Here is a 27,702-nt window from a genome sequence, read left to right on the forward strand (position 1 = left end):
GGCCAGGATCCAGAGCAGCTGGCACTGGAGGCGGAACTGGAGTGGGGTCTTGAGGCACCTCTGTGCCTGGGGTTCCCCCTTCCGCTGCCACTTTCGGTTCCGCCACCACAGCCTGACACCCACTAGGTTTTTGTTTTGTTTTTCAGTTTGGCCACTCAGGCCCAAAAAGGTTCGCCGCCACTGCTATATGGCATTAGCAGCCGTTGCCAGTACAGCAGCCATCTGACTCACCCCATTTTACCCCGGAGTCATACACAGACACACCCTTTTCTCTGTGCTCTGAAACTGTCTCGGGGGGCATTCCTCTCCAGCTCCCAAAGCCAAGCATGTGAGCATTCCATTTTTATTCCACTCTCCACTTCTGAGTTGCGAAAGCAACAAATCTCATCACAGCTATTCAGTGCAGGTCTCATCCTGCTATCTAAGAATTAACATCCTTTCCCTCAAGTGTAAAGAGGAAACTGTGGCTCAGACCACTGAGGTCTTTTACAAGAATGAAGGAAACACTTCCAGTTTTTTTTTTTTTTGTTTTTTGCAGGCAAAAAAATTTGGTGACAATATTTGTAGCAAAAGACAACTTCAGCATACTATGCATTGAAGAGTTTCCCCTAATAAGATTATGGCACATAAAGATCTCCGACAGAAGATGAATAGTGGAAGATGAAGTGACAAAATTTTAACAGATTGTTCAGAAAACTGTAATGTCTCTAGCAAGTATTCAGACAAGAAATTCATTAAAAATCAAGTGGGGGTGAGAGCATGGAACACATCTAACTCTTAAGCTGGGGGCCTGGCAGACACACACACACACACACACACACACACACAGAGAGAGAGAGAGAGAGAGAGAGAGAGAGAGAGAGAGAGAGAGAGAAGAAACAAGACAATTACAGAACACTTGCACACACTCGCTTCTGTTATTAGTTACTGACACAATTCACCCTGCTGTTAAGCACAGAAAGCTGTTCTCTGTTCATAAATTTCATCAAATTTCAGTTCTGTTCCCCTGTACCAGAAGGAATAACGAATGAAAAACACTGTACCACAAGCAGCAACAGCTTTAACTTAAGAGATAAAATTACAGCAAAAACATGATGAAACACTATGTTTTATTTACAATAAGAAAGCTGTCATATTCTGATTTATAAATGAGCACACTGAGATTAAAGCACTTTCTGGGTTTTTCCTGTTTGGGCCAGGGAGAGGAGAAAGGCTTTAAGAAAGTAGGAACCAACAAACCATGAGAACTTTTAATCCCAAAAAGGCAAGACTAGCTAGCACTTCCTGTTGTTCTTCCTAGAAAGCTGATTTAGATCAGAGGAGTGACCTCTTAAGGTCCGCCCCACCCACCCACTCAGAGTGGAGTCATGTCACTCGCCCACAGCACAGTGTCATCTTGTAGAGATTAAGGAGGTCATCCTTCAAAGAAGGCCAGAATTATACTGGGAATTTACACCAGTGTTAAGTGTATACATAGTGGTTATAAAGTGTCACTAATTTTAACTTGCTGTTCATGTTTCTCATTGTGCTATTAGCAGCAACCTATTAATTAGTAATAATTCAATATGGTAATTTACACAGTGACACTTAAACTGGCATAAATCCCCAATAGGATTCTGGACACACATTATTTTTCCCTCAGCACCCTGCTCTCACCTCTCATCCTCCATTCCCTTATTTTTCAGTGGATACCCATCTTTGTCATCTTTAAAATCCTTCAGAAAGTTATGTAATATAGAACGGTGACTATTGCATGACAATCTACGCACATGTAGCACACTTCATATGAAATATAAAAACAGTCTTCTAATTAAGAATGTTTGTAAAATTGAGAGCCATTTTGGCCAAAATCTTAGAAATAGTTCTTTTATTTGATCCCTCACACTGTGCATTTTCCTCATACATGCACTCAAGCAGCTAACTGGGGGGGGGGGCACACAAACAAAACACCACAAAGTTGCAAGACAGTCTGTGGAACTGGCTTATGTTATAATAGTTTGTTCAAAACCAGTTTTTTTTTTTCAGTTTATTCATTCCCTTTGAACTCTCTGTTCAATAGTTTATTCAAGTCAATTTCCTAAAAGATAGCGAAATTTATTTTTTTCCCTCCGGAGATTACAAAAGTCATTTAACAGAACAGATATATTTTTGAAATAGATTTTTTAGGGAATTCTCCAGTTCATTTTTGAACGATAAAAGTATGAAGGAACATATTTCACAAAATTTGGGCTACATCCATTGTCTTCCCGCCAAGAGGGGGACAAAGCAATGCATAAGAAACACAATTGTCTTGCAAGTACTTGCTATTTTTTCTTTCATAACAATTTCCAAATGTACTGTCTTTAACATGTTTTTGATCAACACTCATAATGTTGCACCCCATGTGTTGATCATACACTCCTTGAGCTCATTTCAACATTCCATATATTCTTTGTGACCTTAATTCTCCAGGGAACAGCCTCAAAAGGAGAGGCTGAAAATGCTAATGATTTAAGCAGCTAGGATTTTTTTTTTAATTTTAGCAGTAGCAACCAATCTTCACACTTGGGGCTTTCTTGTGTCCTTGCTAAATGTGGAATTTTTAGAATCATCAGTCTACTGATATGACTACAGGCGTGTATCAGAATGCGAAAGAAGCAGTTTGTATCTCAGAATATACACTGCTATTGATTTTTTCCCTTTCTCATCTCACTAAACATGCTCATTGTTGTTCTGAGGCCATGGTGCCTGCCATATTTAGCTGAAATATTTTATGCTCTCCCCTAGCCAAGAGAATTCAGATCCTTCAGCAAATCAAGTCACAGATATGGTATTCTATCTGTACTCTAAAGTCTGCACTTGTTCCTCTTCTGTTGGAGGCACCGATTCAGAAGACTGAGTAGATTATTCATGTTGCATCCTGTCCTTCAATCTAAAAGTCTTGCTTCCATGATTAAAATGATTTTTAAAAAACATTACTAAAATCATGAACAAAAACAAAGAAACTTAAAACATCCATTTTCAAATTTAATCACAGAGCTAAAGGTCTATGAAAACACAATAAGATTTTTCATGATTATCTCAAAATAACTGAATGTTCCTTCACAATGATGCTACTGTGTCAGTTGCAGAACTGTGAAGAGGCAAAGAAGGACTCTTGATGATTGTCTCCCTCAGACCGTCCCCACTTTCAAAAAACCAATTCAAGAACATTCTCCAGCTAGTAAAGGACTCTATCAGGTGAACTTTGAACTCTGTCTAGGAAAACCTCTGCTCTGGTTTTCAAGGTTCAGTGTGGAGTCAGTATGGATTTTGCAAGCAGGTATTTTAATAAACTTCAATTCTGTTCTAAGTTAGTGGGATTTATATTTCTGTGACACCTGTTTCTAGGATAGGCAAAAACAGGAAATTGACCAAAGGAATATTTAAAGCAAACATATCCATAATGTTCCTTAATTTTTCTTTCAATCTTCCTTTTAAAAATTAGAAATTCAAAGAAGATCTCTTATTCGTCAGTATCAATCCCACCTTCCACAGTATTACAGTTTATCTATCATGAGTTACTTCCTGCATTTTGACAGTAATACACAGGTCAGCCAAAAGTAACTCATTTCTGTGCTATAAAAGGTTTATTCAACAATATTCAAGTTGCAGGTTCCAGCTGCAGACTCAGATTTAGATTTCCGTTTAGAACTGGCCTTGAGTTTTAAAAAGTTTGTGCAAACGGACACTAGCTATCAGAGGACACTAAGCTCAGGGGGAAGGGGTAGTGATAAGGCTGTTGCAATTAGCACAAAATCAGGATGTTTAGCTGAAAAGCAGCAATACCCTGGAGTAAAGTTTGATGCAACAGTAGAAAGACTTCCCATAACATACTCAAATTCCCACCTGCAACTATCAGGCCTAACACAGAGAACAGAACACTACTCTTCAAAGATGATTCATTCCTGTTACCTGTGGAGGAGGGGTCATGAATTTGCACTGGAGGATTCACCACATTGCTCATGTAAAAAGCAGTTATTTGGCAATGCCCTTCAATGATGCCTTTCTGACACAATGCTTTTTAAAATGCTTTTAAAAAAGGACTTAAAAATAAAAAAGTAAAAAAGTCATCTCAGACAAGTAACATTAAAAGTAACACTGTACTGTAAATACTACGTACCTTCTTTAAAATCCCTTCTTTAAAAGCTACAATGTAACTGCCTTTTACTTTTCCAAAAGATACAGGTAATGCTATTATTCTAAATGTGGTACATTCAAGCATCCAATACTGTTCCATAAAAAGGGAAAAAGCCAGCTAGCCTTTTCAGTGGCACAGAACACTGCTTTTATTACAACAGAGTAGAACAGAAGTGATTGACACACTAAAGAGGAACTCCATAGTATACTGCTTATACTTCATTTGTATAGTACCTATATCAAAACTGAGCAAAACAGATATAAAACTGAATGCTAACAGGAGTCAAAATATTTCTTTAAGAACTGAGTTTTTTGGGTAATGGAGGGGAGTGTTGTTTTCAATAGAGCCCAGACTGCTTTGGAGTTGAGGTGCGGAGGATTTAACCCTTCCCTCCATAGTTGTATACCGCCCCCCTCACGCAAACACAAACCATCCCCTGTGCTAAATTAGCCCTTGAGGGCAAAAAAATTCCCAATGGTTATACAACACTTTTTTTAAAAAAAGTTTAGAAAACACACATTCAGTTAAAAAACAAAAGACAAAACTAATCTCAAGAAATAGCAGCAGAACCAGAAAAGAAGGGTAGCAAATATTAAAGTCAAAGGTCTTCTTGGCTCCTGCTTTTGGGTATTCCTATTTTAATATGAAAAGTGTAAGCAATTTCAATGTCTGAGAAAATGAATAGTTTTTCAATTTGAAAAAAGTCTCTTACGATAGCAATATTTTCACATATCAGTACAACTTTTATGTCCAGGTTCTAATTTTCCAGAACCTTTTTTAAAAAAACCTCAAATGCAAATCTATAATACATAAGAATTCAATTCAAGACACTCATTATTAAAACAGAATCAAATTATTTTATTTAAAATGTACTATTAGATACTGAATCTCGAGGATCTAAAAAAAGAAACTAGAGATTAACTATTAATCAAAGGTATCACCTCATTTTATTTGAGAGGATCTCACTTTACTGCAAGTTTAAAAATTAGAGAGAGTAAAAAGAGCTGTGAAGCAGCATGTAAAACTCATGAGAATTATTGGAGATTATACAAATATGACAACTAAATGAAAAAAACACACACACCAGTGGATCATTAAAAAGTGGCATGCATCACATATCATGTTTCCCTGAAAATAAGACAGGGTCTTCTATTAATTTTTGCTCCCCAAACACATTAGTGCTTATTTTCAGGGGATTTTCTTTTCATGTACAATCATCTACATTTATTCAAATACAGCCATGTCATCTTCTTCTGGTTGCTGCACAAGGGTGGAGGGCGGGATTTCACTGAACTGGGGCTTAATTTTTGGGGTAAGGCTTATATTATGAGCATCCTGAAAAATCCTACTAGGGCTTATTTTCAGGTTAGGTCTTATTTTCATGAAAACAGGGTAGTTTGGAGTGTTGTGCCTTCTTCATCAGACACAGATGCTATAATCCGTTGGGAGACTGGAGGAGAAACAAGAAGCTGAGAAAAACCGGCTAGGTGTGGTAGCTGTGGAAAGCAGACAGAAGGTTGGAAAAGTAAGATGGAGCTTACAAACTGAGTGTAAAAGAAGTTGTCAAGGTAAAAGAAGTTATCCCCATCTGTTAGCACTCTGGCAAAAGATGACTGAATATAAACCCCTCAAATTAAACAGAAGTAATACGTACATGAATGTAAATACAGTAACTACATATTACAAAACAGCTCAGACTAGAACCAAAAGGCAAGAATAAGTGTGATGAGGCAAAGAAAGCTTCTAGCACCTTGATTTCATACATGCATCCACTTGGCAAGCATTCTGCTAGTTACAACAGCAGAAAGCTATTTCCTTTTTCTCCCTTAAACTCTTTAGGAAGTTGAATAATTATGTCACAAGCGGAGAGGCTAATCTACCCTTGTAAGAAGGCTGATGATTTAGATTGCTGTTAGGGTTGCAGAATAAGTATCAAGAGCCGCTAAAACCAGCGGCTTGTCTCACGTACTTAGTTCCAAAAGCAGTGGATACTCACTAAAGGTCTTGCAGATGTCCGATACCGCTTTGAAGACTCTATCGGAGAAATTGACTTTCACCTTCACGTACTTCATGTTGGGAAGCTGGAGCCGGAGCAGTTTGTGCTGAGGAGTAAACTGCAGTCTTGCATCCGCCTGTATTCCATACTTATCCAAAGTCCAGTGAGTTTTAAGGAGCCAGGTCTTCTTCTTTTCCCACCACAGAGCATGGTCAGACCAATCTTTCTTGACATCTGCAAAATAAAAGGTAGAAGATTAGGAATTAGACTCATGGAAACACTTCAGTTGACTTCCTCTTTAGCAAGAATCAAGAGATGTGTAGATGTATTTGGCTCCTTTGCATAGCCACTCCAAAGGAGGCCCGAAAGTCATCCACAGGAAGTAGAGCCTCTTTGCAGTGGCACCGACTTTATGGAATCAGCTTCTGGAGGAATTATGTCTGGATCCCTCCCTGTGGTTGTTTAGGAGGCAAATTTAAAAAATTGATTTGACCTTTTACATGGACAGGGGTTGATGGTTCACCCCCTGTTCTGGTAGTCCTGGGATATTGTCTCTGGCACCATTTAGGTTTTATGGTGTTAGTTTTAATTTTATTGCCTATTTGTTGCTTAATATATGTTTTGGCTTTAACTGCCCAGAACAGTGCTTCTGCACTATTGGGGTGGGTGGGTAGGTGGGTGGGAGGGGGGTAGGTGGGTGGGAGGAAGGGAGGAAGGAAAGACAACTATTAGTCTTTCTTTCTCATCACTGTTTTACTCCCCAGACTCCCCAAACAATTAACTATAGATAAACAAATTAACAAGATTCAAACAGATTCAAAATCAGATCCAAAACTGTCTCCTGAAGCCAGTTTTATTACTTCTGTGACTAACTAATTAAGTGCCACCAGTCATTCCTTTACCATAATTTATTCCATACAATAAAACAATTATTCTTGCAAGACTCTGGAATGACATAAGCACTACAATTCTATGGTATGAAAACATACCAGCAAGACACACATGTTGAGGCTCCTTCAAGGCCACATCCTCACAAGATAGTTCTGTGAGACTACCTGAAGTAGACAGAGCAACTTAATACACCATGCACCAGCTTCTCAGATGGATCAATGTCATCAGCAGGCTTCAAAGCAGAATCTGTAAAGCTGATTTTTAAGGTACAGAAAGGATCGTATCAGTGAAGGCAGTCCTTCAATTAATGTTTGCATTCCTAAAATATTTAAGGAGCTATTAACAGCAGGACTTTTGAGACCTGAACCCCAAAATATACTTCTAATCAGTGTAACTGGTGAAAAACCCATGTATGCATGTAAGAGGGACAGTCAGAGAAACTGCAAAAGCAGAGAGGGGTGGTGGGGCAGCTAGCAGGCAGGAGGAAGCAGGTGGGACCAGTTGCAAGGGGGGAATAAAGGAGGAGGAAGAGGAAGAGGAGGGAGAGTGGCTGGAAGCCCAGGAAGAACAACTGCCAATCTTCTTTGCCCTGGGGAAGGAAGAGGTAAGTGAGCTCTTTACTCTCTGGGACTTCTGAACTGGTCTATAGACTACTTTCACTCGGGTCCAGGAGCTGATGAACCAAGTGTCACACACCACTGTGCCAGGACCAGGCAGGAGACAGCTTGGATGCCCCTCTGATTTGCAACCAGGGGATCCCACTCCCAGCCAGAAGCGCTGCTGTCAATACCAGCAGTTGGTGCATCTGATTTGGGAAAGGAAGAAGCAGCTGTGACTGCAGGGCCAGTTTCTATCTGGGAATACTGGCCATTGTTGAAAAAAGGCCTGACTGCTGAGGCTAATGATCTCCACTCAACCCTTGCTGTGGACTATTAAAGACCAGGGTCTAGTGAACCTAACCAGGGCCCAAGAAAAAAAGACTAATGGGAATCAGGAAAGGGTCATAGAGGAGAAGCAGGGCAATCTGTTTAATACTCCAGTAAAATCAGCTGCACCTGTTAACCCAGCTGTTAAGCCGACAGAGCCCATGGTGAAGGACTTGGGCCTGCCATCCTGGGTTCAGGAAGGTATCACAATGTGTTTTTCCTGTTGTGTGAAATCCTGTTGCATATTGTAGTAAGTGGCACTAATGCAGTTCCAATGAATCAGTGAGGATTTGGCAAGTCTATGCCCCCATAAATTCCATTGATTCAAATGGGCCTACTCTAGTTTCTACTTCAGTGTAGTAAATCACAATTAGAGTAGGCCTATTCGATTCAATGCATGGAGGAGCTGACTCAACAAACATCCAATGAATCAATAGGCCTGGTTAGGGTGGCATACTATACTAAGCAACAGGATTTTAGCCATGGTGTTCTGTCATCAAGCAGCCAGCTGCATTTTACATGACCTGAAATTTCTGAACCCTCTTGGAATGTAATTGCATTCCGAGCATACTACAGTAATTGGTAAACAAGAAGCCTTTCCAGTGATGATCCCATATTTATGGAACTGCACAAGATAACAGCTAACTCCCTCCTTATCCTTACTTTGCTGTGCTTTACTAAATTTATTAGAAACCCACCCCACTTTCCAGGGGTGTAATTTGTGTTGCATCTTTCAGAATGTAATCTTACGACCGACCTTTTGTAAGTTATATTTGTAAATATGGGCCTTTGGAGGTGAACAGTGCCACTGAAACCAGAGTACAGGTTGCTGTCCTCTGAAGATGCTGGCCACAGAGACTGGCAAAACGTCAGGAAGAACAACCTTCAGAACACGGCCAAAGAGCCCGAAAAACCCAGAACAACCATTAGATCCCGGCCATGAAAGCCTTCGCGAATATATTGCCACTGAAACAATTTTGCACAAATAAATAAAACTTAGAGGTGTGCCTAAATTTCACAATGCTGCAGTGTCGCTAAGAGCACAGATAATGACATGCCAAACATGCTGAGAAACACTATCCTATAAACAAGGCTAAGCATGCACATGATGAGAGAGGAACATAGATATGATTCTGGGGAAGAAACTGAGGAGTAGCTTCTTGAGATACTTGAATTTCATTAAGAAAAGCTTCTAATGATGGCTACAAAAAGTTGTTGGGAAAATACACAGGTATCTGACCAATGAAAAGCTGCCTATCTAGCATTTCTAGTGCTTGAGGTCAAGGCTTTGGTGCCATGCGCAGCTTCTGGCTCCTATTCTGGTTAACAACCAAAGTGGAGTTGTGTAAATAATCATTTCTATTTCCTTATTTTATGTAAGAAGATTGCCGAATTTGGCTTTGCCTAGCAGATTTTCCATTGTCTGTGATGAGTTATAAACTATAAGATTATTCATCAGCTGAGCAAGCATGACAAAGTCCCCCACTCATTGCAGTAAGAGTTCCATGCTAAGAAGGTGGAAGACTCCTCCACATCCCACTCCCAAGTACAGGAAACAACTTCTGTTGTCACAAAGACAACTTTATACCACAACAGATAAGTTACGGTCATAAGACTGGGCTGCTCAACTTGAAAAATCTGAGGCCTGTTTTGGAGAAAATCATAATCTGAATTTCTGGGGATGGGGTGGGAAGCCAAGCCAAGCCAAGCAATAGTTGACTTTTAGAACAGAATGAGCATCATGAAACTCCCTGTTCACTATTTAAAGAGAAGCCAATTCCAGCACTTTAAAACAGCTAGAAAACAGGAGTGGCAGCCATGACTTTCAACAGCGCACCATTCAATCATCAAATTAAACAAAACCAAATATAGAAAAGCATGCAGCTTGCTATGAGCCTTGGCTGCTCTCAGAAAAATCCATCACAGGATTACAGTGAACTCTGGGTCCAACTTTCACTTCTCTGAAAAATGCTAAGGGTGGACGTGACACTGAAAGCAGCTTCCAGGATTGCTAAGCACTTCAGCTGCCTGAGAGGTAGATGCATGTGGTCGACTCAAGAATGCCACAGCCTTTGACACAACCTCCTTCAAGAAAAGCCTACTAACAAATAGTAGAAAAAGAAGTATTTTTAAATGCACGGTTCCCAACTGTTCTACAATACTTGTTTGAGCTTCTGGTATATACTGGCCCAGTGCAGAAACGAAACAGACTCCAAACTGTGATGAAAAGATTTAAGAGTGAACATTTTCCAAAGCGAATTCTCTACTCTTCTCCCTTTTTTGGGTCTTAAACCATGGCTCATCCAGATTATACCTATAACACTCCTCTACAGAAGTGAAGACCTGGAAAACGGTGTAAGATTAGATAATGATTGTTCCTGTCTGCATTGCAGAATTCAGTATGGTTATAAAGCTTGACTTGATAATTCAAATAGGCTGGTGCTCTTCATTACTGTAAATTATTTATGCGACTCCTTCTGGCTACCATGAGTGGTTGGAAAGTAGACAGTTCTCTAGAGCGGTGGCTCTAAGCATGGGTGCTCCAGATGTTCTTGGACTAAAATTCCCAGAAGCCTTCACCCCTAGCTGTGCTGGTCAGGATTTCTGAGAGCTGTCCTGTAAGAACATCTGAAGAACCAAAACCTGGAACCACTGCTCTAGTGTTACATCTCCTAATTTGCATCACATTAGCAAGATTTGAATCTCAATAGTTTCATGACAACAATAAACAAAACTTTTCCCATTTATATTAGCCTACTGAAATGTCAAAGCTATGGTTTTTCCTGTCGTGATGTATGGAAGTGAGAGCTGGACCATAAAGAAAGCAGACCGCCGAAGAATTGATGCCTTTGAATTGTGGTGCTGGAGGAGGCTTTTGAGAATCCCCTGGACTGCAAGGAGAACAAACCTATTAGTTCTAAAGGAAATCAACCCTGAGTGCTCACTGGAAGGACAGATCCTGAAGCTGAGGCTCCAGTACTTTGGTCATCGCATGAGAAGAAAAGAGTCCTTGGAAAAAACCTTGATGTTAGGAAGGTGTGATGGCAAGAGGAGAAGGGGACGACCGAGGATGAGATGGCTGGACAGTGTCTGCGAAGCAACCAACATGAACCTGACACAACTCCGGGAGGCAGTAGAAGACAGAAGGGCCTGGCGTGCTCTGGTCCATGGGGTCACGAAGAGTCGGACACGACTAAACGACTAAACACACACTGAAATGTAAAGAGTTTACGGTTTAGACATCTGATAAGTAGCTTCAATACGCCGAAGGTCTGTTAATATCTGTTCTAAAGCATTGCATTTTGCTTACTACAACATGTGTATTTTCTATTGATAATATTTACTTTTCCTTAGATGGCACTCATTAAGTGCTATGTTGTCCACGCTGAAGTGGGAGTAAGTTCCACTAAAGGGTGATTTTACTTTTGATGTAACCCAATTTAACATACATAGTAAACAGAGATGTAGGCCTTACAAACAAGAGCAACAGTACAGATTTATATGCTATTATGAATTGATGACATCCATTCTTGCAGAAATGGGCTCCCTATTCTTCCCTCCACCTGATGTTTTGTGCACCCCCCACCCCAATTTGCTTGAGACTGTCCCTCCTCAGCCCCCAAAAGCAGATGGGGAGGTGCAGGATCTTAAAGGATACTAAATCAAGATTACAGGAAGAAATCTAAGGCAATGTCTTGGCTCCTGATCTCTTTTAACTACTGGCTAAGATATCAGCAACCGTGTCTTTGCACTGATCCAATAAATTAATTTGCAAGCCTTCATCTGCAGCTACAAAGAACTACAGTACAAACACCAGACAAGGCCTGGCAAAGAATCAAAACATTTTAGCAGCTGATAAGGGGGCAGAAAAGAGCTCTGATGGCTTAGCAACAAACCTGCAAGGTTACATGTTGATCAGTGGCCACATAACTTGCTCAGGAAAAGGGCATATACAAGAGAAAGAACGCATTCCCCCGAATCAACTGCTAAGCAGACGTGGCCAGTGTTGTCTATCACAGCCATGGTACCAATAATAAGACTTCAATGTACTGGACAAAGATTTCACCACTAGTGCTCCTGGACAGAACATGCAACTCAATTTACAACTTCATCAAACTGAGATAATATAGTTTCATGATATATAAAACACAGAAACCTATAAAACTGATGCAGATTTTCTACAGGAGACACAAGGGCTACATTATGTCAGTATCGTAATTAAAAGACTACGATCCATGACACACTGCTTCCCTGTAGGTCAACTAAAATTACAGGGGTGGATGGTAAATCTTATCTTCCCTCTATCTTTATATATATATCAATTTACCGTAGTTCTAACTACAAGAGAAGAAAAGAGAAAAAGAGTCCTTCCTCCCTAACATTTAGATTTTTCTAGTTCTGACATCTAATTTAAAATGTCATTTTAAATTAAGCAGTATTACTTATCAGGAAGGAGAAAATAAAATTATGGATATAGATATAGTTGTGGGGGAGGGAGAAGAGGGAAGTCCCTGTTTTGCAGTTAAATTGCTGACAATAGGAACACAAAGCCCTTGAGCACAATCCCTATAAGAGAAAGTCAGTTTTTCAGAGAGCCTTTCAGGTATCGCTTCCTTTGCAGCCCACAGGCCTTTGAAGTATCATCCTGTCCAAGCTAACATCGAAAATGAAGAAACTGAAATTGCGCAAGATTTTGTATACCTTGGATCAATCATCAATCCAAATGTAGACTGCAGCACGAGAAATCAGAAGGTGACTGAGACTCATAAGAGCAGAAATGAAGGAATCAGAAAAGATTGTCGAATGTCAGGGTATGTCACTGGAACAAGATCATCCAAGATAATCCACATTCTTGGTATTCCCGATCACTAGGTGCAGATGTGAAAGCTGGATAGTGAAGAAAGCTGACAAGGAAAAAACTGATTCATTTGAAAAGTGGTGCTGGAGGAGAGCTTTATGGATACCCTGGACTGCCAGAAAGACAAGCATGTGGGTCCTAGCCTAGAGCAAATCAAGTTTGTACTCTCTTTAAGCCTTAAACTGAGGCTGTCCTGCTTTGGTCATATCATGGAGAAGGCCAGATTTTCAGGAAAAGACAGGAGAAGAGGAAGACCAAATATGAGATGGATTGACTCCCTAAGGGAAGCCACAGCTCTGAGTTTGCAAGAGCTGAACAGGAATGTTGCAAGAGCTGAGGATTCCATTTCCCTCTAGCAACTAAGCAAGGCAGAGGTCACCCATTCATGGGGTCCCCTTGTAAGTCTGAAGAGACCTGACAGTGCATAACAGCAACAACAGTCAGTCAGTTCTAGGATTCTACCTATTAGGGAATTCTGCCACTATGGAGAGAAGCTGTTATAATAAACCAGCTGACCTGAAATTCCTTTCCGAAACAATACACATAGGGATACTCTTACTTACTTGGCCAGGGTTTAAGGGTGCTGGGTTCAAGACTTATCACTGTGCAGTGCATCTGGCCTAAAGTTGGTTTAAGCCCCTGGATTAGCATTATACAGCGTTCAGGCTCGTGGCTAGTGCACATCACTTCCTGAACAGCAATGCTGTGTGGTGCTTTAATGTCTAGAGAACATGAGAGTTCCTAACAGAAGCAATCTAACGTTCAGGCTTGGGGCACCTCCACCACTTTGCACAGCTAAGACCAAGGTAAGCCATACAAAATCAATACAGACTTTGGATACACAAACACTTCAATACTGTACTCTGTCCACAGCCGCTAGAAACTGCCCCACACAGAACAGAAAAAACCTGGCAAGTCTAGGTAAGTCTAATTTTAGACACGCTGGGAAATCTTTGCTTCCTTTTGGAGTTTTTCAACTGACTCACCCATGGATATGTACTTTTTAAGAGACAACTGCTCTGCAGGCTGCTCTCACCTTGTGCATAAGGTGAGAATTTGAAGGCCAGATCCAGAAATCCATCTTAAGCTTAGGTAGCTCAGTACCAATTGCTCCTGCATATTTGGGAGTATGCTAGCAGATATATACACGTGGATGACCCCACTCCCCCATTAATATACATTCCCATTGCTCCTATGGAGCACTGAAGATCGCATTTATTCCTCAGTCTCTCTGACAGAATGAAGGAAAGAGCTGTTTTGCCATTTTACAAAACCCAGGATGTGCAATGTGATTACTGGTCCACTAAAAAACAGGTGAGAACCCCAGTCATCAAGAAAGATGACTTCACCTGCAGATTCCATTTTCCTCTAGCTACAAGGCAAGGCAATACTTTCGCCTCCTTTGTCAACTAAATTTAATCTCTAGCTCTTCTGACAGAGAAGTTGCCTTGCCTTGTCTCAGTGAGTGCCATTACCAGCTGAATGTAAGCAGTGGAAAATGTACTAGGTGACCAGCAACTCTTTGCTTACTGAAATTGGAAAAAGCATCTCATACTACATGGCCTGCCGTGAAACCAGATATACCTCAAGCTGATGCATCACATCTGAAGACTCCATCTTGGAATCTCACTTTAACAGGGCAACATTTTTGCCCAGGATCAACTCTGGACTTTTCGGTTCCCCTTCCCCCGTCAGGCTCTGCAATGCCTTGTCCTCCTAAACCTGATTGCCCTTTATGGCCACTATTTGTTTTCCCCTTTAGATGGGCACAACTGTTTGTTTGCCCAAACATCAGTAGATCAGGTCATTTGCCTCACATTATTACTTCCCACTTCAACGGAGAGATTCTTGTTGCCTCAGGAGCACAAACACATCCACGCCTAGAACTGACCTGAGCCCAAAGAGCCGAACCCACCAATTTAGACTTTGAGTTTGACAGCAGCTACTTAATTATATTGACTCAGGACAAAGTATGGAATAATGCTGAAGTAGGAGGGAGAAAGTGGTATCAACATAGCAAATGGTAGAACTGTAAGAAAGGTGACAATTAACTCTGATTTTTTAAAAAAACAAACCCAACAAACCCCTACACCGAACTTGAAAAATAGACTGGAGGCCTATGAAAACTATATAATGAATATTTCAATGAGCTAAAAGCAGCATCCATTTCAGGCATTAGTTAGCCCTGGTGTACAGGGTGGCCATCTGCTTTCTCTCTCCACCCTGTTACAGTACCTCCTGACATGGGTGAAAATTAGTGAAACTGATGGTTGAGGAAAGGGGAATACACCCAAGACAATATCTTTAATTCTGATGTTTTAATTTTTGTTTTTATTCTCTTTTATCTCCATTTTATTTTATTTTATGATGTTTTACGGTGTTCCTTATTTGTTGTGTATTTCTTAAATTTTATTTGATAGCTCTTCTAAATCTTGTTATTCTGTCATGGTTGCTGTTTATATTGTTGTAAACTGCCCAGAGTGGCCTTGGCTGCCAGATAGGCAGTATAAAAATCAAACAAAATAAATAAAATAAAATAAATAATGGCACTCTTTGTCCACAATCATCTTGTGCTAGATAGGCTGTTAAAGCCATCACAAGGAAATAAAAGAAAACGTTCTCTCTCTCTCTCTCTCTCTTCCATGGTAAGGATAATGTAGATAATGCTTCAGTAGATAATATTACTGTCTGGCTTCTACTCTATCTGAATAGTCAGAACAGTGCTGCTTTTTTTTTAAACAGACTTTGGTCTCTCCCCAGCACTTCTCTGCAACACTTACTCTCAAATTGGTATGGAAGTATATGTAGCCATTTGTATATACTGTATCTTAAAGTGTATACAAAGAAACAAGCAGAATATTTTCTTAGGAAAGTTTCATATATGGCAATAAAGAACGTCTGCATGGGATTTGGCTGGAGGTTTACCAAGGGACACTTTTCCCTTGACCTTTCATCATCTTTGTAACTCTTGGCTCCACAGGTTATCAAGAGGTCTCGTCATTTCCAGTGGGAATATCCTGCCATGCCCTATCTTCAGAGCCTCTCCTTTGACTCAGACTCAAGGGGTTTGGAGCATTCCTGCTTGATTGCCCAAAATGCAAAATTCACCCAGTATTTAATGATAAGGTCAAGATCTTCTCTTTTAGTTCCACACCTTTGCAAAAACAAAACAAAAAACACCAAACACACGTGTGAATTTACACATGTATTGGGACACATGTGCTCAAGGAACCCCTTTAACCTTAACAGCAACATGTCTTAGAAGGTTTATCCCAGTAACTCACATTTGCACAGGTATGTAATTCTTCTGGCTAGGTGTCTGCGGAATAACACATAATATTCACGGTCTGGAATAGGGAATGGAATAGTTTACACATAACAGACAATCCAGTGTGTAGCAGGCATAGAAAAAAGTCTAAGGCAAAAGTCTGAAAAACTAGGCCACAGACACACATGACTGAAATAGACTGGAGTGTGTTGGGTCTCTATTAACGCAACTTTGCAAGGGTCAGGTTTATGCATACAGGGGATCTGGCACTTCTGGGAATGTCTGAACTGAAGTGGACACGCGCATGAACACACACACACACACACACACACACACACACACACACACACACACACACACACACACACACAATACTTCCGTTCCAGTCGTCAACTTATAATTACATTCTGCATCATGACAACAACTTCTAGAAAATGCTGATGAGCTGAAGTAGGGAATGGTATTGGAACAGGAAGCCAGAGAAAGACCACAGGAAGCAAAAAGGAGCCTGGCCACGACCTTTTCCACTGACTAATAAGGGGGAAGATACACGGAAGCTGCCAGGCTTCCTATGATGGTGCATTAAAGACTGAAGTCAGAATCTTGTTGAAAAACCACCCAAGATTACTTAGCTGTGAAACTGCTATTGCATGTAACGGTAATCGTGGAAGCCTCTTGCATTCCCTGGCAGGGTCACTTTCCCTGATTGCAAAATGACCAAATGAATGACAGACATTGCACCAAAGGGTGTAAGCTTCTTGTGCCATTCTCACAGCATCCACATTTCCCCCCCCCCCAAGATTCTGATCAGAACAGAAAAACGATGCCAGCTAGTTATGGAGACAAATACCGTATTTTTCGCTCCATAAGACGCACCTCTCCATAAGACGCACCAAATTTTTAGGAGAAGAAAACAGGAAAAAAATCTGTTTTCTTCTCCTAAAAATTGGTGAGTCTTATGGAGAGGTCTGTCTTATGGAACACAACCTAGGACCCTTTGGAGGCTCACCCAGACCCCCTGAAGGCCAGAGGGGGCAAAATCACCACCTTCTGGGGCTCTTTTGAGGTTTGGAAAGCTTCAGAAGAGCCCCAGAAGGTGGCAATTTTGCCCCCTCTAGCCTGGTGGGGGGGCAGGGTGAGCCTCCAAAGGGTCCTAGAGTGTGTTCCACGACCCTTTAGAGACTCACCCTGCCCCCCCAGGGGTCAGAGGGGGCAAAATCGCCACCTTCTGGGCTCTTTTAAGGCTTGGGAAGTTTCAAAAGAGCCCCAGAAGGTGGCGATTTTGGCCCCCTGGACCCGTGGGGGGGTGGGGGTAGCGTGGCAAGGGTCCGAGGGGGCCTTCTGGACCCTTGCCACGCTACCCCCCCCACGGGGCCAGCATGGGCGAAATAGCGACCTTCCAGGACCTTTTGAGAAGCTTTCCAGCCTCTCAAAAGGTCCTGGGAGCTGGCGATTTCGCCTGCGCTGGCCCCGTGGGGGGGGTAGCATGGTAAGAGTCTGAGGGGGCCTTCCAGACCCTTGCCACGCTACTCCCACCCCCACGGGGCCAGCATGGGTGAAATAGCGACCTTCCAGGACCTTTTGAGAAGTTTTCCAGCCTCTCAAAAGGTCCTGGGAGCTGGCGATTTCGCCAGGGCTGGCCCCGTGGCCGGGGTGCGGGCAGCCTGGCAAGGGTCCTGGGAGGCTCCCTTGGACCCTTGCCACACCACCCCCACCACCCCCACAGGGCCAGGGGGGGTAAAATCGCCAGCTCCTGGGAGTGTTTGGAGGCTCCCCAAGCCTCCAAACACTCCCAGAACCTGGCGATTCCGCCAGGGCTGGCCCCGTGGGGAGGTGGGGGCAGCCTGGCAAGGGTCCTGGGAGGCTCCCTTGGACCCTTGCCATGCTACCCCCACCCCCCCACGGGGCCAGGGGGGGTAAAATCGCCAGCTCCTGGGAGTGTTTGGAGGCTCCCCAAGCCTCCAAACACTCCCAGAACCTGCCGATTTCGCCAGGGCTGGCCCCGTGGGGGGGGGTGGGGGCAGCCTGGCAAGGGTCCTGGGAGGCTCCCTTGGACCCCTGCCATGCTACCCCCACCCCCCCACGGGGCCAGGGGGGTAAAATCGCCAGCTTCTGGGAGTGTTTGGAGGCTCCCCAAGCCTCCAAACACTCCCAGAACCTGGCGATTTCGCCAGGGCTGGCCCCGTGGGGGGGGGCAGCCTGGCAAGGGTCCTGGGAGGCTCCCTTGGACCCCTGCCACGCTACCCCCACCCCCCCACGGGGCCAGGGGGGTAAAATCGCCAGCTTCTGGGAGTTTGGAGGCTCCCCAAGCCTCCAAACACTCCCAGAACCTGGCGATTTCGCCAGGGCTGGCCCCGTGGGGAGGTGGGGGCAGCCTGGCAAGGGTCCTGGGAGGCTCCCTTGGACCCTTGCCACGCTACCCCCACCCCCGCCACGGGGCCAGGGGGGGTAAAATCGCCAGCTTCTGGGAGTGTTTGGAGGCTTGGGAAGCCTCAAAACACTCCCAGAAACTGGCGATTTTGCCGGTGGGAGGAGCGTCGCAAGGGTCTGAGTGAGCTTCCAGGACCCTTGCGACGTTCCCCCCAACTGGAAGCTGGCGATTTCGCCTGCGCTGGCCCCGTGGGGGGGTGGGGGAGCATCGCAAGGGTCCTGGAAGGCTCCCTCGGACCCTTGCGACACTCCTCCCCACGGGGCCAGTGGGGGCGAAGTCACCACCTTCGCACCATAAGACGCACAGACTTTCTACCCCCCTTTTGGAGGGGGAAAAGTGCGTCTTATGGTGCAAAAAATACGGTACTTTCTGTTTTGGTAAAGAAAGGAACCTGGACAGGATAAGGCTAACAAAGCTTTCTAGCAAATCCCAGGTTTTCCAGCTAAATAAATCCAGATCCTGGATTCCAAGTAGACTGATTTCAGCAAGCAAAGTGATGAAGTTGCTTTAAAAAGAAAACAAGCTAGGGCAGGAATGGTAGATCCAGCTAGGAAACCACTTACTCCTTCCCTAGGAGGCTTGTGCTTGGTGCAGTGGCTTCTGCTGGCCTTTTCCTCCACACTTCCTACAAAGCAGCATGGGGCACACCATGCGCTTCTCAAGGTATCAGGACACACATCTGCACACAATTAGAGTAGGATGTCAGTTTGGCTCTTGGGTGCACAGCATCCTGCCAACAATTCCCAGTTAACAATAAGCTGGAAAACTAAAAGGAAAACTTAGGGCAGGAGGCTGATCATATTTTGGACACAGAAACTAGTACGTTACAGTCTGATCTATGCTACTGATTTGAGCTATAACCCAAATGTTTCCTCCTGTGGTACAAGAAGACAGAGTTATTAGAATTGCTAAGGAGACTGCAATAACTAGTTCTTTCCCAATACTATTTTTCAGGGCAAACCCCAATAATACTTTTAAAAGGTAAATAGCGCCACCTCTGTTCTTGCTTTCAAGTAACTATATGGAACCAGATCCAATACCATACTTTACTCTGGAACAACAGAAAAAAAAACCAATGCTAGTTATATTCTTAAACTATCACATAGTTTGCCCTGATACATACAAAGAATACTACAAACATCTTCTATCCTGCACAAGCACTTCACTGGAAAAGAAATAATCAGTGCTGTCCACTTTAGAAGAAAGCAACACAAAATGCAAACTGGCAATAAGGGGCAAGTGGTATCTGTGGGAATTCTCACCGATATACAGTAATTCTTTACCGTCTTTATCTTGGATTCAGACTACTCTTGAATCAGAGTCAGAGTGAATGTTAGTGATGACATACTAACCTAGAACAGCCAAAAACAATGCAAAGTTTGGATATTCCACACTAGGGAAGCATTGCTCACCTGACCATTCATCTGATCTGAAACTACCGTTTTTATCTTCTACAGGAATCTGCAGAAGACATGGGGGCTTCACCTCTGTATACGAAGGCAAAGCCTGCTGGCATAGGTAGACAACCTGATTACCCCACCCCCACCCCCAGAACATGCCAGACCACTTGCCACACAACATGCGGCGCTGGTGTCCTCTCCTTTGCCCCAATCGCAGCAGTAGCCCAGCTGCAAAAGCACCACCTCCCTGCTCACTGGTCACTCTGGCACGGGGGCAGGAGGACGAGTCTCCCTGCTGAGCCATGGAGTGGCTGAGCAAGCAGGGAGGCAAGGCTGCAGTGCCTGGGATACTGCCGTGACTGGGGCAGAGGAGATGATGTTGGCCGCGTGCCTCACACAGTAAGTAGTCTGGCAGGTTCTGAGGTGGGTGGTAATCAGGTCGGCCACCTCTGCCAATGGGTTTCAGTTCCCCATGTCTAATCGACAGCAATTGAAGCAAATTTAAGTCTGACATCAACAGTGCTTGCAACACCCTTTCCTAACTGCGAAGTGTTAGGACTGCTATCGTACCTCAAAGCACAATGAAAGGGCATAATTAACCAGGGCTATTAAAAATCACTCTGCATGTTGGGGGGGGGGAATCCAACCTGCTATGAGCATTGCATAGCACAAGAGCTCTGTTTTGCTCAAGGGCAGGTCAACAGAGATTTGTTCTGCAACAAATCCTGCCAACTCTGTAAGGAGACTGCCAAGGATTGTGTGTCACTTCCTGTTCGGAAAGGACATTCATGGATACTCAGCACATATAGTCATTCCCCTTATTTAAAAAGTATGCTTACTATCATCTCCCATTTGTTCCTCCTCTTGAACTTTTGACAAACTGGGCCTCTGCTTCCCAAGAGGAGGGTATTAGGTTTAATGGAGTGTGCTTATGTCAGGAAACATACAGTATGTTAAATTACAGGAATACCAGGCAGTTTAACCATGGCCTGTAGACAGATTAATAAAGGTAAAGGTTCCCCTTGACATTTTAATCAGTCATGTTTGACTCTAGGGGGCGGTACTCATCCCCGTTTCCAAGCGGTAAAGCCAGCATTTGTCCAAAGACAGTTTCGTTTTCACATGGCCAGCGCAGCTATACACGGAACACTGTTTACCTTCCCACCGAGGTGGTACCTATTTATCTACTCGCATTTTACATGCTTTTGAACTGCTAGGTTGGCGAGGAGCTGGGATAAAGCAATGGGAGCTCGCTCTGTCGCGTGGATTCGACCTTACGACTGCTGGTCTTCTGACCCTGCAGCACACAAAGGGTTCTGCGGTTTAGCCCGCAGAGCCACCACGTCCCTTAGCAGCGCCACCACATCACAGATTACTGCATATTAAATATAAACCAAACACACCATAAAGAGCAGTTCTAGACATTTTCAGCAAGCAACATGTTGCTGTGTTCAGCTCAGCAATATAAGCAGCCCACTCAAATATGGTGCCCTCCAGATGCACTGGGAAATGCAGTCCAACATAGCCAGAGGACATGAGGAGGAGGTTCCTATATAGCAAAAAGTGCTAAACCATCACTCCCTTAGTCTCATGGCTGAATACTGACAGTGCACTCCTATCCACAGTTATCAAGATGGAAACAACACTGTATTTAATGAAGCTTGCCCCTACAAAAATGACTGCAGAATTGAAACCTCTGTTTCCAAAATACATTTTGCTGCCTGTTAACCATAAAGTTGGTTTCCCTTCAAAAGGATCTGTCTAAGAAACCCACAGGGTGGATTTTCATTTCATCTATTCTAAACTACAGTGCACCATTCAAGAATGAAAACTGTTTATTTTACACTCGCAAGATGAGGACCCCGCTGAATGACGAATCCGCATTACAATGACTTTTTGTGATTGCTATAGCAATTCACAAAACAGTCATTCCAATGGGGGATTTTCGCTTTACGTTGATCAGGTCCGTGCTTCACGAACCATTTGTTCACAAGACGACGATTTTTCCGGCTCCACAAAATGGCTGCCCTGTCTTTTCTAGACTCATGTTTCGCAGGGCAGCCATTTTTACAGCTGATCGTCGCTTCGCAAAATGGCTTCCCTATGGGCGATCTTTGCTGGACAACGAGGTATTTTCCCCATTGGAACGCATTAAACGGGTTTCAATGCATTCCAATGGAGAAACTGATTTCGCATGACGACGATTTCACTAAACAGCAATTTTCCCGGAATGGATTATCGTCGCATGCAGGGCACTACTGTAATAGGTAAGTGAGACAAAGACAGGAAGGCCTGGCGTGCTCTGGTCCATGGGGTCACAAAGAGTCGGACACAACTAAACAACAACAAAGTGAGAAGGCATGATGGATTTGGAGAAAGTGAGGACTTTGTAAGTAGACCTCCCTGTACATAACATATAGACAGCCCTCCAGATCCCAACTGAAGACACACCTTAAAAAAGAATAGGAAAGGAAGAGTCGGTGAGGGGAGAAAGTTTAAGAAATAACAGCAAGAAAAAAAATCCAAATAGTTCTTCGCTACAATCCATCAGCTCTGTATAGAAAACCTGCAACCACTAGCAATTTGGATCATGCTGTTTTTATTTTTGTTAGAATTGTTTAAAGATGGTTCATTACAAATTCAGCTCAATGAATCTGCAAGCGTTCCTTGCATTACAGTAAAACCTCAAGTGCAATCAGTGGTAAATCAATAACATTGCACTTTCTTGGTGTTTTATTCATAATCTCGCATAAGCGTTCCATTAAGCCTAAACAAATGCTCTTGCCCTCAATTTCATACATTTGTCCCTAAAAATAAAACATTGATTTTACTATCTTCACATCAGATTTCCAGTAATAGAATGGCACTGAAGGAATACGTTCTGCATTCTATTTGTAAGGATTGAGTTCAGTAAAAAAGTATCCAATAAATTAAAGATCAAAGCACTACTGAAATCACAAAAGAAAGTATCGTTACATAAGGTGTAAGAAACATAGCACAGCACCTGCAAGCAAAGGAAGATCAAAGCTATAGCAATCCCCAGCACCCAAAGGACGTACCGCACTTTGAACATGACCTCTCCATCTAAAACCAATCAATCAAGATATCCAAGCACATTTAAACCAGACTGGGGAAAAGTTACACAATGAATATGGTACACACAACAGGGATAAAGTTACAGTCCACAACTCTAGAAACTAGAGTCTAGATGTAAACCAGACAGGACACAATTTTTTATAAACATGCTGTAATGATTTTGTCCCCAGTACTGCCCAAATTGCAACTTCTCACTATCCAGCAAAGAGACCACCAACCATACACCAATGCGCTTAACATGTACTCACAGTTTTAGCTCTTCTTGTTAAATGTTAGTTCAGTATAATATGACAGCTGTCAAAGCTGCTGTAACAGGGAAAGACAACTAAGGTTGAGCACATTACAGACAGAGATGCATCTTGGTAATGCATGGTTTCCAATTGGAGCATATCCACACTAAAGCAGGAGGGCATGCCCCATGGAAATGGTTAAGAAAGGATAAAAACCACAAGCCAGCATGCCTATTTTTACAAGCAAAACTAAGTTAAGTGTTTATATCCCAAGGCTCGACATCCTATCACAAAAGAAAAGAAAGGCAGGGATGGCTGTGTTGGCATAAAACAAATTCCAAAATTGATTAGGGGAACTTAAAAGGCACAAAAAAGGGGTGAAAAAAGCACAAAATGTGGTCTAGCTTTCAATGATATTATCTCTTCATAAGGTAAGTTGAGGAGAGACTCATATCTCTCAGTGAGCTTATGAGCTAATCCAAGTGAAATCTAATACCACTACATTACGTGATGAGACCTATTGCTTCACGAGCAGCATCTCATCCACTATCTGGAAGTTGAGTCATGGCAACTGAACTTTGAAACGGTTCGCTACTCATCCAAGTAGCTTTTTCAGTTTGAGGAAAGTTGATAGGAGAGTTGTGATACACTATATCCTCCACGTTGGTTCCACTTACTCATCAGAACGCGAAGGGGCTTTTTCAAAAAATCACAAAAAACACACCCCATACACACACACACAGCCAGCCCCATCAAAACGTGATGGGGCTGAAAAACACACACACACCAAAAACATCACAGCACAGAAACATAACCCCCTCAAACCCACCCTGCAAAACAAAGTACCGTATTTTCATGTATAAAACAACACTTTTTACTTAAACAGACAAAAAATGGAGGGTCGTTTTATACACAGAAGGCAACCGCTTTCCCTTCCTTTTGCGAAGCCACAGGGCAAAGCAGCCGTGAAAGGGCGGCATGCTCGCACCCCTTTGATCCTGAAGCCCTTTCATAGCTGCTTCAGGACCAAAGGGGTGTGATAGTGCAAATTTTCAAATTTGGGGGTTAGAAAAGGGGGGTTTGCCTTATACATTGGGTCATGTTATAAACAGAAAAATACAGTTAATGTACTTACTCAGGAGCGGAAAGCAGCACCAGGCAGTCCGAAGCCTCCTCTGACACACACTCTCTAACTGTTGGGGCGAAAGAGCTACAAAGAAGCTCTTCCCCGACCAAGGGTTAGTACCTACATTTGAATTCCCCGCCTTTTTTCCCTGCCTCTTTTCTGTTTGCAACTCCAAGCTCCGGCCGCAAGTCGAAGCAAAATTTTGTGGCCCGAGCTGTCGCAACTCAAAATGGTCGTATGTTGGGACAGGTGTAAGTCAAGGCACGCCGTATTGTGTTCTGAAAAGCCTGTATGCGATTCTGCTCCTTTGTACACTTCCTTTTATCTTTTTTTGGGTATGGCTGTAATATGAATTATGGATATTAAAAGAATCCGAATATACTGAGCCACATGTCCTCTTAACCTGCTTGGCAACTCTCCACTGCTATGACAACATCCAGAAAACAGAATCTTGTGGCTCGGGCTAACCACAAGCCATTCCAAGAGACTTGTGGCACAATGGTTAAACTTCAGTATTGCAGCCAAAACTGTGCTCACGAGCTGGGGTTCAATCTCAGGTAGCCAGCTCAAGGTTCACTCAGCCTTCCAGCCTTCCAAGGTTGCTTAAACTGAGTATCCAACAATGTATAGCCTGCATAATTAACCACTTAGAGGGTGTTTTAAGCACTATGGGGCAGTATATAAGCAGCATGCTTTGCTTTCGCTTTATGTTCTTCCCAATGTCTCCCTAAAGGATCTTGGGCGTGTCCCGATTTTTTAAGGCAACCTTCCTCAACTGATTTTTCGAACTGCAACTTGCAGCACTCCAGACCACTCACTATGCCAGCTGGGGTTGATGGGAGTTGAAGTCCAAAACACCTACAGGGAACCAGGTTGAGGGAGGACATTTTAGGGTATTATACTTCCAAGGGCAAGATGCATCATCTTAGCATCATCTTGCCACCTGTGATCCTGAACATGCATCCTTTTTGGGCTTGTACCTCAACACCGTTATGAGCCCCAGGTGAGTCTCAACAACCATCACCCTTATAGCGTTTCCTTCACTAGAGATTCATACCCCAGAAACAGAAAGCTACTTAACAGAATTCATGAGAAAATGCACAGAGTGCTTCTATCCCAAACACATAATATTATCTAAAACTGTTCTGGGAAACAGGATGGGCAAGGAGAGAATTCTGCAAATACAGCCTTTCACAGAGTTTGCAATTATAAATATTTCTTTTTAAAGGTCAGACGAACTAAACACAGTGTTTAAAAATAGATACTTTGAGCCAGTGGTTAAAATCCTATTGCTTACCTGTGTTGACATAAACACAATGGCATGATTGCAAATTGCTCTTAGTTAAGGAGTTGATCCTTGTATTCTTTACTACATGCCAGTCTTGTGACTTGGCACATGATGAGAAATAAAAGTGGCAACTCCTTACTTAGTAGTAAATTACTATTGTGATTTATACAGTGGCACTCATACTGCTGGAAACAATCAACAGGATTCTTGCTGATAATACACATAATTTTCACAAGCCACAAAGCATGTGTCCTTGCAATAGTATCCACAGCTTTTAAATTATGTTAATGCAGTCTGTAACATGGCCTACATTCAGGATCAGTCTGGCTTGTAGAGGGGACTGAACCTCAAAGAATATTCACCCAATGTAATACCCCATATTCTTGAAACAGATGGACCATGAACCAAAAACTGTTTTAAATATAAGTAATTAGCAGAATACTCCAACAATTCAGCTTTCCATCCTTCCAAGTCAGTTGGTCACTGAGATTTCTTCCCAAAGAAATCTTAGTGACTGACCGCCAAGAGTGTGCAGTACAAAGAGAATGGTCTGCATTGCACATGTTACACCTGGGATCCAAGTTGCTGTATAATCACTGATGATGTACCACTCCTAGAGCTTCTACCAGATGAGGACAGTTTCGGAAAGGATCCACCTCTGCAGAGATCCTACAGAGGAGATTTAAAGTACCTCTTACTTCCTCTTTCTGTCTCCTTTAGCATGATAACACTGAAAGACCAAGTAAAGTGCCTCATTATAATACAGTATTTGCAAGGCAGAAGCTGTGCTATCAAAGAAACCAGACCTTCCCCTCAGTCATTTGCCGCCCTTAACTAAACTGGGATCAAGTCTACCAAAAGAAAAGTATGTGGCAAAGACACTAACAGACATATGTTAAGGTTACCCCATGTTTTTTTGCAGATTCTTTTAGTTCTGACACCTGACAGGGAACAATGATTCATGAAAATTTTTATCAACTTCACCTCCTGGGATTCTGCAATAATTAAGCAGTTCATACCACAATTTGTATTAACCAGTTAGGTATTATTAGGCATATGCTACCAACCAAAACTCCCAGATTGGACCACTAGATTATAACACAGTTAGGCTATAAAACAGAGATGAGTATTTCCACTTTGCAGCCTTAATCCAGTCCAATCCCAATACAGTTCACAAAGAATCTGAGGTATGTCCTGCTCACACTTCAAAGCCCCACCGCTCAAAATTTCCCCATCCAACATTATTCACCCTCTTAAACAGGAACAGAGTAGGGGAGAAGGGTATTCCACATGTTATCCTTAATCAATTATTTCCCTACCACCACGGTTCATTTTGCAGATTGAGAAGGTGAAGGGCACAGAGGAATCCTCTGATCTCTGCTCACCAATAACAATAGGAAGCTACATCCATCCCACATCCTCCACTGTGTAAAAGCACCTTCTGAAACTCATGTACTCTATGATAGGGGCCATTCCTGCAATCCATGCTGGTGTATACATGCAGCTGGGCTCCTCACTCACCTTGCCCTGTACTGCAGCCAGAAAGCAAATGATATTTACGGCCTGGTCATACCTGCCATCATCCAACTTGCACAGCTCCAAAGCACTGAGATGCATCCCCACACCACAAACCAGTTCTCCACCCCAGTCTTAAGGAAAATGTAACTATTGTATAGGGACAAGTAAATGTATTTGTACTCCACAACTAAGATGGACTTGTACAGACTGTTTTTCAAGGTTCATAGGTCCAGTGATATATATGAATTGGATTCTCATATAAATATAAACCTCTTCATGAGACATTCTCATATCAATACCCACCCCCAAATACACTTTTGAACCCAGCAAACATTTATCCTCTGGACAATAACTTAAACTCTTTCCATGAGTAACTAATTCCCTCCACCAGATTCCATCTTATACTTGAGCAAATTCTAACCAATGTCACTCGATGCGTCCTACTATCTTATCCAATATGAGAGATAGTAGCATTTGCTGCCTCAACAATATTATAAACTAACTAAGTTTAAGTG

At 42.8% G+C, this 27,702-nt stretch overlaps 1 protein-coding gene across 4 annotated transcripts in view; it reads right to left on the bottom strand.

The window, feature by feature from the left end:
* The window catches only part of FERMT2 (FERM domain containing kindlin 2), a 122,006-nt gene that overhangs the window by 86,397 nt on the left and 7,907 nt on the right, over positions 1 to 27,702 (bottom strand). For all 4 annotated transcript variants that reach the window (XM_072986883.2, XM_072986884.2, XM_072986885.2 and 1 more), the window contains exon 3: positions 6,156 to 6,389. In XM_072986883.2, the coding sequence (XP_072842984.2) occupies positions 6,156 to 6,389 (234 nt within the window). The remainder of the gene's footprint in view (positions 1 to 6,155; positions 6,390 to 27,702) is intronic.

Source organism: Pogona vitticeps, chromosome 1, assembly GCF_051106095.1.
Source record: "Pogona vitticeps strain Pit_001003342236 chromosome 1, PviZW2.1, whole genome shotgun sequence".
NCBI lineage: Eukaryota > Metazoa > Chordata > Lepidosauria > Squamata > Agamidae > Pogona > Pogona vitticeps.